The 11,490-nt window shown below is 45.3% G+C and overlaps 1 protein-coding gene across 1 annotated transcript; it reads right to left on the bottom strand.

Moving 5' to 3' along the window:
- Positions 1-4,384: 4,384 nt before the first annotated feature.
- On the bottom strand, positions 4,385-5,149 carry LOC133891333 (uncharacterized). The gene has a single exon (XM_062332051.1). The coding sequence runs from the start codon at positions 5,029-5,031 to the stop codon at positions 4,672-4,674; it is 360 nt and encodes a 119-aa protein (XP_062188035.1). The 5' UTR covers positions 5,032-5,149; the 3' UTR covers positions 4,385-4,671.
- Between the last annotated feature and the right edge of the window lie 6,341 nt (positions 5,150-11,490).

Below are 11,490 nucleotides of genomic sequence, written 5' to 3'. Positions count from 1 at the left end.
GGGGTTGGCGTGGGCGCGCGACAGCTTTGTGCCTCGGCCCCGAGATGTAGATGGCTGGATGGGGATCAATCGGGACCGATGGGAGATGGGGACCGTGCGTGGAGCTTGTGTCGAGCACCTGAGCGGGCCTTCTTTTCCTACCAACTGGGCTTGGCTGGAAATGCGAGGTACTATCAAAAAAGCCTAAAATTATAGGGTAGTCTTGGACCTATCCGGACTACCCTGTAGCTCCGCCTATGAATAGGAGAACTTACAAAATCTATCTATTATCTTAATATTTGAGAGGAAAAAAGAGTCACAGCATTCGCTCTTAAGGTCACAAAATTACCACATCAATTTGAAAAAAAAAAGAAAAATATCTAGACCATTCATTGTTATGAACATCTAGTGGTCTAAATTTAACCAAAGAGTCCATATCAAATATGATAAATAAATAGCTAAATTCGGAATTAAAATTTATAGAAAATTAGTAGTTCGATTTCCATACGGTTTGGGAAGCGAAATATCCAAATAAAGAGTCCCGCAATTGTGTTCAAAAGTTAGAATTTTAGAAAAAAACAAACATATAATAAAATCTAGCAGCGTAATTGTATGGGTCATCTTGCTAGTTTGCTAATGAAAAACATATAAAAAGATAGCTGAAACCCCAAAGGGCTTGTTTGGATGCCGCTAACCCCGCTAGGATCCCAGCTTGTTCCCTAGCGCAGATGCGGCTCGTGGGTTTGCTCCCTTGCCAAACCCTCGTAGCCATTTGGAAACCTCACAGGCTGAAAATTTCCGGGCCCATTCCACCCATATCCTTCAATCCATGGGGAGAAAAAACTCCTTCGCACTCGTTAATTTCTTTCCCCATCATTCTCTCTCTCCATCTCGTGAATCATGACTTATCCCCTTCGTCAACCATCTTGTCGCCTCTGCCTTGGCCTCCACCTCATCTGCACTGGCATGCAGATCCCCTCCGGTGACCTCACCGCTGCTCATCACCCTTCTCCTCGTATGCCACCTCATTATTCCCGCTCCTGCAGCAGATCTCGCCGCCTCCTAATGCCCGCGGTTCGTGGAGCTTGAGGCCCTCGTGGTAGACCACATGCCCTCCTCCTAGGCGACCCGATTATCTTCGTCATGTACGTCGTCCTCTCCTTTTGGTTAATCTTGCTCATCTTTCCATATTGTATCTTGTCTCTCAGCTTCCCATTTCCCTGGGCGTTCCTCCGACATAGCCACCGGCTTCCGAGCCAGCGAAGGTGTGACCAACTCGGATTGCAGTTGCAGGGCCGGCAGTAGCCTGGCTTCTTACTCCATGAGTTCCATTTCCACCACCAAGCACATGGAGTGAGGCAACACAACTCGTTATGTAGAAACAATTCGGTTTTTTAATTTTGATTTTATCTTGAGATGTTAATGGATGATTAGTGTTACAGATTTATTAGATTGAATGCATGCACGGACTTGATGAATGTTTGTGCAAAGTTTACCAATTTTCTGAATTTCCTCCATCATTTCTAAAATATTTCATTTTTGTCGATTTTGTTTGGATTTCTTTTGTCTAGGCGGAATTTTCATCCTTATCTCCCAAACGTCGAGGGGGTGTCCATGGGGTTTGACAGCATGTCATTTTCACAATAAATTTACCATCGTAATTTAGCTCCACATGGTTATTCCTCTTTTGCATCCTAACAAGCCCTAATTGGACCAAACTCCCTTGGTTTGGGGGGTTTCAATTGGTCAATTTCTACTGGGACTCTGTTTCAGAACATAAAATGCTTAAAAGAGCCTGGCCAATGGGGCAGAGTCAGAACGAGCCGTAGCTCATTTGGCAAGATCGCCAGGTGAGCGATTGAGCCCACTTAGACCGACTCCAACAGAGTCCGTTTCCGCACCGCAAAGAACTGTAGCATCAGTTTTATAGCCGAAGTCGGCCGCAAGCGACTCCAACAGACGCGATATCGAGTGGAACAGGGATGCGGGGAGGCGCGTGGCGTCGGTAAAGTTACGGAGCGATGCGGTGTCCTAATCCCTGTGCGCAAGCGGAGTGGAGAAGTGGCGGTTGCTCCCGCGGAGCGGCGAAAGTGGAGCTGGCGAGCCCGTGCGGCGGCGAGTCGGGCGGCTTCGGACTCCGGCGGAAGCGAGCACCATCCGGGTACCCAGGAGACTCCGCATCGTCCCCCGCGGCGGACGACCGGTGCGACGCAAATCCGGCGATGGCGCTGGAATCATCCCCACCGTCCGTGTGCTCGGCGGTAGTAGCCGGAGCGAGGTCGTCACCAAGCTTGTGGTAAGTACTCCGGTCTCAGATCCATGTATGGGTGTGGCCGACGGCTGGAGCGTGGGCTGCTCGGCGGCGGGACTGATTAAGGGATTGGTTGCTTTGTGAGCGTGGGTTGCTCGCCGGCCGGAGTGACTTACTTAGCGATTTGGCGTCCTAGATCCATGTAGTTGGTAGTGTATGCCCAAATGTCTGTTCCGGCTTTAAGAACCAGAGATTGAGATTTTGGTTTGATAGGAATGGGCCTTATTTATTTGGTAGATCTACGATTATCAGTGCATGATGCTTGTTGAATATCCAATCTTTGAGATGAAATATAGTTCCTCAGTGGGTTGTCAATTAGTGTGGAGTTGGGGTTCGAAGGAATGTGATGAACTAGTTGACAGAATTGTGGCAAGGTGATTGTATCAGCTTGTAGTCCATGTCAGTGCAGCTTGTAGTTCTGCAAAACATGAAAAAAAAACTATGACTGAATGTTGTAGGGTGACCTAGGTGCATAGAGTTTGATAACAGGAATGTAGGCCTGCGACGCCACGGCCTCTAGAATGATAGTCGGTGCATTGACATGGCCCCTGAAAGAACCGGACCACGTCGTGGGATAGTTCTTCCACCTCCAATGCATGCAATCAATGTTTCCAAGCATCCCGGGGAACCCTCGACGCTGGTTCATATCCAGCAATCGAGCAGTGTCCTCCTCGTTCGGAGCACGGAGGTACTCATCACCGAACACCTCGACAATAGCACGCACGAACCGCCTCATGCTCTCAATGATGGTGCTCTCCCCTAGCCGGAGGCACTCGTCGAGAGAATCTGCAGGAGCATCATATGCTAACATACGGAAAGCCGCAATTACTTTTTGCAAGGATGACAGCCCAAGCTCTCCTGCAACGTTCCTCCTTTGCTGGAACCACGGGTCATGGTCCTCAACCTCCTTCACAATCTTGCAGTAGAGGTCACGTTTCATCCTGAACCTGCACGACAACCGACCATTACTACTTCACACATCGTAGGTACGTACCACTTTGAAACGGAAACCCTAATGTACAATGTTACCTGCGACGAAATATGTAGTCGGGGTACACCGAGGAGTCTGCAAAGTAGTCGTTGTACAACCGATTGTGGCCCTCCATCCGATTCCTGTGTATGCGCCGGTGGCCGAGGACGGACTCGCCCCACGGCCCTTGGCGAGAAGCTTCGACGTCCGCATGCCATGCGGTAAGAGTTGCTAGGACCAAATCGTCTTCCTCATCGGAAGGATCATTGGAGAAACATAGCTCTCTCATGTACTGCTTCCAGGCTACACAAGGATCCATTTCATGGCTTGCAAATGAGAGGTCCTCTTCCTCCAATATATAGTGCCTGGCCGAACCTTCCAAAGGAAGACACTGCTTAGCCTTCCCCTACAAGCCACTACTTCGGAGGCTTCGGCCGCAAGCTAGCTTCTTCCTTACTTTGCAAGCTTCCTTCTAGTGCAAGACACCACAATTGAATGTCAGCGTACTGCTATTTTACGGGTCTAAAATTGTAAACACCGAAAAAATGCCGACCACATTTACATGTACACCATGACAAATTAAATTATTTCGTACCAATAACGTTAGACCGTAGCAGAACCAGTGAAACCGGATACTGCGATGGCGGTTATGTCGGTTGGACGTAAAATATTATAATATAGGAAAGAGAAGATAGATGATGAAATAAGGAGATTCTTTTGGAGATGAAAGGAATGAGGGATGCTGCAATAGTGATAAGAGATACTGTAATAGTATTTTAAAGGATGAAATTTTAAAGATTCTGTTGAAGATGCCCTTACGATTGAGCTCTGCTCGATGCAGGTGCTTGCCCATGCCTGAGATTTATTTCTTTCTCAGGACTAGATCCGAGTAGGGTAGGGAGTACATGTACGTGCACGTTAAGTGACACTGTGTGTTCCCACGTAAGAGAGGGTCTTAGTGCCTTCTAATTTATCTTAGTGTGTGTAAAAATGGATGTGCATGCGCGTATACGCGCGTGTGGTAGTAGTAGGTGTACAGTAGTTGTGTACGTCCTGATTGTACCCTTAAAAAACGGGGTGGAGTCTAAGCCCACATCTGCCCCTGGTATGTGCACTCCGGAACAACACGAGAGAACGGGTTGCAGATCATTTACATACCAAAAACATATAACCATCAATACGTCATACATACGTGCACTCAAACAAGCTGCGATCTCCAGAGTACATCTCCTCCTTCTTCCTCACATATTATTCGGGAGGAGAAGCTAAAAGTGGCAAAAACATAGAGAAAAGGGAAACAAAGAAAGAAAAACTGCTAGCTGGTTATATAGCTACTACGGTCTACGGTACAGACCACGCTACGTTCGTACTTCATACGTTACGTTTGTTGCATGAAAACCAGAAGAACAGTTCATCGTTTCCTGTTGAGGAAACCAGAAGAGTTCACTCGACCAGGCGGCTCCTTAGATATCTGGAAGCCCAGCTCCTTCTCAGCGAAGTCGATGAGGTTCTCCATCTCCCAGTCGTCCACGTAACCGCTGCGGTCCCTGTCGGCGTGCCGGACGGCGCACCAGGCCTTCACGGTGGAGAACCACGCTCCCCGGCGGCGGATGGCCTCCCGGAGCTCCCGCCTGCTGATCCGGCCGTCGCCGTCGGTGTCGAACTGCTTCAGCCACTGCTTGAACTCTTCCGCCGTGACCGTGGTCCTGTGCTCCCTGCCAGGGAACAGGCACCTGGGCGCGGCCGGTGTAAGGCACTTGGCCGTGGACATGGTGGAATGGCTAGCAGCTGAAGCTGAAGCTAATCTAACTTCCACTAGCTAGCTAGGCCTGCATGTCGGAGCGAGCTTGCAACTAATCGTTCCTCTTTTTTATAGGCACTCAGGCTTCTGATCCATGCTTAGCATTATTCGACTCTATCTGCAGTCTGCAGGCTGCTAGATGTGTTGTCTCGCCCGTAGTGGAGGACACGAGTCGTGCTGTTCACCTGCGCCATATATATCCTCGCGTACGTGTCACGTTGTTGTTTCGATTATTTGTCCCCTGAATGATCGAGGGAGAAGAGAACAGCATCTCTTTTCTGTGATGTGAATTAATTGCGGAGGCCTGCAATTATTTGATTCGGTCTTATATATGCCTGCAGCAATCTATGTAAGATCTATCCTACGGCAATGTAAGTATTTCATCTACGTACCATACCAAAGTTCTAAGCTACTCCTACTGCATTATGCTTGTCTAGCTTTAGCGACGACTGGGAGTTCTCTCTGCGAGTCCTCAGAAAGAATCGAATCTCCGAAAGTTTTGGCGCAATATATGCATGCCTGGATGAAGCGTATTCTTGTCGATCCGTTTGCTACCAGTCCAGAACCGAACGAGAAGAGATTCTTCTGATCTTCTCCCACAAATAACTGGCGTGAGAAGAATGGTCGTCGTTCTATCGCCGGTGTTTTGCCTGCTCTCTTACCGTGTCATGTCGAGCCAACCATGTCTGTTCGATCGCCAGTTCTGCTTCCTAATCACTATCTGAAGGTTTTTCTGCTATGCAAAGTGCTCCGAACCGACCTCATCTGCTGGGCCCGGGACTGTTGTGTTACCCAGCATATTCAGGAATCAAAGGGGGCAGCTTTCTCGGACATTGTCCTAGTGGAAGCGCTAGGTAAGCTCCAACTCAAATCTTTTCTTCAGAGTTCTGGTGCTTTCTGCATCTGCCCCGGTGTCATTGATTAAATGGACCAGCCATACAATTTACAGCCCGGTAAAACGTTTCAGGTTAAGCTCTACGATTATAGAACCCTTACAGAGAGAAATTTAAAGCACGCATTTTTCGTTTGATCGGTTGTTTGCTTCAGAGACAGAGGTGTTCGTGAATACGAAATCATGCGTCAAAAAACAATCTTTGGTTCCGCCAAAGCATGACGAAGCACCACGCGTAGTCCCACCGGCCAACTACCGCGAGCGCGCAGCCCGGCCAGGCAGGCGGCAGCGCCAGATTCATCAAGCGCATAGTTTTAAAAACCAGACCGGTCATCGAACCGTTCAGGTCCCGGTCACAGGTTTGGTGGTCCAACCGGTGACCCGGCCGGTTGAACCGTGGTTCAATAATCTATATGTAGAAGGTATATTAGTGGTGGACCTAAAAATTCTAGGTTGGGTATGTAAGATTATGAGGAAGCGAACTCGCGAAGTGTAATTGAGCTGGTGGATGACTAGATGCGTGAGCCGTAGGTTGATGGGAGCATGCGGAAGTGAGGATGGGCCGACAACAGATATCCGATAGAAGATTAAGTTTGTGAGTTTTAGACCCAATTAGCTACGTACTACACGTATATTTAATATATATTGTATATATAATTGATTTTTCTAAAAAAGTTGGGTATGTAACTGCATACCCATACATTAAGATGGGTCCGCCGATGGTACTATATTTCTTCTGAAACATAGTAACCTTGTAAGTGGGATGGTCGTGTGATGTCACTCGTAACAACTTTGATTCGATCTTATGCCAGCAGTAAGCTTTGTAGGATCAACTTTGGCATTCTTTTAATTTCTTTTTCGAGGGAAAACAACTTTCGCGTTCTAAGGCAGTGTACACAGTTCATCTTCTCAAGTTCTAAACAACTCGCATTGTGCTTGTTTGCCAACGATTGGAAGTTCTTTCTCTGGCTCTGGTGTCCTCGGAAAGAAATTAGAGCATATTCGTCCCTTGACTGACCAGTCCAAAACAGAACCACAAGAAATTCTCTTCTTATCTCCTCCCACACTGGCGTGAGAAGAATGAACATTGTCTTTACTCCAATACCGTGCCGTGCCTAACCATTGCTGTGCAGTTCTGCTCGGTATCTGAAGGTTTTACACGTACTTGTACTGCCTTCGTCTCCTCGATGTACTCTATCTGCATGTTGCCTTTGCCCTTGGTCTTCTTGCTTGCTTCAGCGAGGCACAGAGGATTTCATGGTTGTAAAAGTGATCTTCGGTTCCACCATTGTCTCTTAATTTGCTCTGGTTGGCTGCAGCAATCGGTGAAATGATTCACCTTTGTTACGAACACGACGAAGCGAGCACCACACGGAGCATGGATGCAAGTGGGACGACGTCCCACGTAGAAAAGCTCCGGCGTCCGTTGCCGACCAACAAAACGGCCGGTGCGGGCAGGCCGCACGGGACGCGCGGGGCCGACGGACCCAATCGCCGCGACAGCGAGTTCGAGTTCGAGTCACCATCGCTTCGCGGCAGCCCTCCAACCGCCCGAGTTGGATGATCGCATTGCACCCGCCAATCCCCGAAAAGAAATTTTATAAGACTCTCGCGTGGAAGATTTTTACGAGATCTTGATTTATATCGTTCCTCCACTGATCTAATGGCTGACGCGTGTACAGGAGAGAGCAGGACATGTGTCGCGCGAGAAGAATGGATCTTTTGAAACGTCAGGCCTTATAAAATTTTCTTCTACCAACCTCCACCTTTGCATCCGTCGTGCGGTGTAGTGCGGATCTGGGGCACGCACATCGGCAGATGTCATCAACGTAGTGTTTTTTATGACTCTTGTAGGGTACAACAGAGTGGCTGAGTCATGAGATTAAATTTTTGGTGAAATTTTGCAAATTATGGGAGGGAACGAAATATCTAATTCCAGAATTTTCTTTCATTGATATATGGAACGCATGGATCAAAGGATGAAAAATAACCGAATTTTTGATGAATTTTTGTGAAACTTGGTGAAATTTGCGAACTTTGGTCTTTTCGCTAGTGAACGAAAAAATTGTAAAATAAAATTGAAATCCTTATGTAACGTCGGTGAGGCGCTAGGTTCGCTGGAGACCGGAGAGGGAGAGATTCAGCAGAGAGGAGACAAAATTGGGTGGAGGAGTTTATTTCTTTTTTGAATGACAAGCAAAAGTTCGGTACAAGGTTTATATCCGACATCACAGCTGACCGTGTGGGCCCACACTCATGCCAGCTGACTTATGGGTCCCAGACACGCTGGCAAACAGCTGGAACACGCACACATACAGCACACGCGCGCCCAAACATCACGCAGCACGCTCAACGACCTTTGTCGGACGGAAACAGTAACTGAACTCTATCGGAGCCTCTTCAGACATCTGGGCATCGGCACGATACCCTAGTCATGACCTTATCGAGTTGAGTAACTGAGTACGTCTGTGCCAGCTCTAGCTCTGAGATGAACCCGGGAATTGAACAACACAACGAAGGGATATGATTACCGTTCAGGTTCATCATATTGTCCTTAGATATTGGGATGTATATTGTAGCCACTTCGCCACGCACTATAGTAAGCTTGCTGCAGAGTACACCTTCCTCCTTGCACATATTATTCAGGAGGGGAAATCTGGAGCTACCAACCAGCTAGCTACAACACACACATATAGAGAGAGGAAAGGGGAAAAGAAAATCGCTGGCTACTACAGTACACATACTTAAGTACGTGGCACGAAAAACAGACGAAATTCACTAATACAACGTGTACATCTTGTAGAGCACTATGCATAAATAATGGGTAATAACCGTTATAAGTGATAGGTACCTGTTATTGATGATCAGTAATAAGTAACGAGTAAGTACATGTCATTAATAAAATTATTGGTGATAGGTCATAATTTAACCCGTCACTAATGAACATCATAGCTGACGAGTTATAACCGTGATCTGTCATTTATAAAAAGTCATAAGTGACGGGTCATAATTGAGACCAGGACCTTTTTTTGACAAAAAAAAGTCAAACAAATATTTTTTTTCACCTAAGTCATCATAACATAGAGGCCATCACCACTCGTCACGTGTTATTTGCAATTGTTCACACTATTTTTATACTTTAAGTTCCATAGGAATAGAACTAGCGACCTCCACTCATGTGTGTTGCCCCTTACTACCTCACCATCACGTGCATTTTGAAGGAAGCTTGATACTTTATCCTTTTAATATTTTTTGCCAAAAGTCGTAATGAAGGGTTATAACCGTGATCCATCACTTATGACTTATCATAAGTAACGGGCCACAGTTATGATTCGTCACTTATAATTTTTTTTCCAAATTGTAATTTGATAGGTAACCTGTAGTGACCTTTGACAAAATAAGCATAACTTTTGTATACATACTCCAATTTTGACCCTTTTTTTTATTCTACAAATATCTATAGAAAAATTTAGAAATAAGTTTATTTTACTCCCTCGAACTATCATGTTTGTCCGGATAACCCTGAACTTTTAAACCATCCATTTTACTACCCCGAACTATTAATACCGTCTATTTTACCCCAGAGTTGTTTTTCTTGTTGGTTTTGATGACGTCCATTTTACAGAAATAAAAATAGAGCTAAAAATATATTAAAATATTTATGTAAATTATTTTATATTTTTTGGATTTTTCTAAACATAAAACCTATTTTTCGGAATAATCTATTTTCATGAATTATTTTTCTAAAGAAAAATTGAATTACTGCACAACGCTGATATCAGCACACTGACTGGACACATTGACTAGGATTGCCACGCGGCGAAACTGCCACCACATCATCAAAACCACCAAGAAAAACCACTCCGAGGGTAAAATGGACAGTATTAATAATTCGGGTGAGTAAAATAGATGGTATAAAAGTTCAGGGGTTATCCGGGCAAACATGATAGTTCGAGGGAGTAAAATGGACTTATTCCAAAAATTTATGTCTGTTTCTCCCATCTTTGATGGGTTCGGTGAAAAACGACCCGAAAGATTAAGTTCTCGCCCTCAGAAATTTCTGCACCATTTTTAAACACGTGTTTGTGGCTATAGTCACAACCCCTTACATTAAACTTGAGCAGAAATATACAATATTTCCTATTCTTTCTAATGCTGCTAAGGTGAGAAAAATAAAAAAATTAGCATCATATACATATATTCCTAAGATTGTATTATGTGTGTGTGTATATATATATATATATATATATATATATATATATATATATATATATATATATATATATATATATATATATTCTCGATGATTAGAGAAAAATAATATAAAATAACTGAAGTATATGGATATACCACTATATATGTGTATATACATATGTATGAGTATGTGTTTGTACTACTATACATATATATACATACATGGCCTAAGTCAGAAGTATATATATAATACATTGTTGGGAATATGTATATGTGTATATATGTATAATATATTCTTTCGATGACTGTCTTTTTGCTTTGTTCTTCGTTTAAGTTTTAAATTTTTATGCTCAAAGACATATGAAATGGTTTTGAATAGAGCATCTGTTTTATATTCTATCCGTTGAGTCGTGTTGTCTTGAAATTTTCTTCCTCGTTTTGTCTTTCTAAAGCTTATATTTCCGTTTGTACGTTTTTAAGGAATATTAGGTGAATAAAAAGCATATCATTTATTTCATAAGAAATTTATAAGACATCAATTCACTTTATTTTAATTGTCGTTCTCGATCCTACGGCTACTAAAATTAGATAGGACCCTGTGAAACCTTTCTAATCTACATTGAGAAGTCCCTGTGTACGCCGGAGTTCAAGGAGTGATCTTAAAGCCGAGCTCCTTCTCGGCGAACTCGATGAGGCCCTCGATCTCGCAGTCGCCAACGAAGCCGTTGCGGTTCTTGTCGGCGCGCCGGAGAGCAAACAGGGCCTTAAGGTTGGCGAACCACGCGCACCGGCGGCGGATGGCCTCCCGGAGCTCCTTCCTGCTGATCCGGCCGTCGCGGTTGGTGTCGAACTGCTTCAGCCACTACTTGAACTCCGGCACCGTGATCGCGGTCCGGTGCTCGCGGCAGGGGAACATGCGGCACCTCTGTGGCACAGGTGGCGGCGCGGTTGCCGTGGCCATGGCTGCCCTTTGGCTAGCTGTAGCTCTAACTTGCGCAGTTGCACTAGCTCTGCTCAATGCAGGTGTCGCCCACGCCTGGGATTTATTCCCAGGTGTGTTTCTCTCTTGGGATTAGATCTGAGTAGGTTAGGGATGCACATGTGCGTGCACGTTAAGAGGGTTTAGTGTCTTCTAATCTATCATAATGTGTAAAAATGGACGTCCATACGCGTATGCGGGAGTGTGGTAGTAATAGGTGTGTAGTAGTTGTGTACGTCCTGATTGTACCTTAAAAAAAGGGGATGGAGTCTAAGCCCACATCTGCCCCTGGTATGTGCACTCCGGAACAACACAAGAGAACGGGTTGCAGATCATTTTCATACCAAAAACATATAGCCATCAA

This window comes from Phragmites australis, chromosome 14 (assembly GCF_958298935.1).
Source record: "Phragmites australis chromosome 14, lpPhrAust1.1, whole genome shotgun sequence".
NCBI classification, from domain to species: domain Eukaryota; kingdom Viridiplantae; phylum Streptophyta; class Magnoliopsida; order Poales; family Poaceae; genus Phragmites; species Phragmites australis.
The sequence above is the reverse complement of the archived record's forward strand: the minus strand, read 5'-3'. Positions and strand labels throughout refer to the sequence as shown.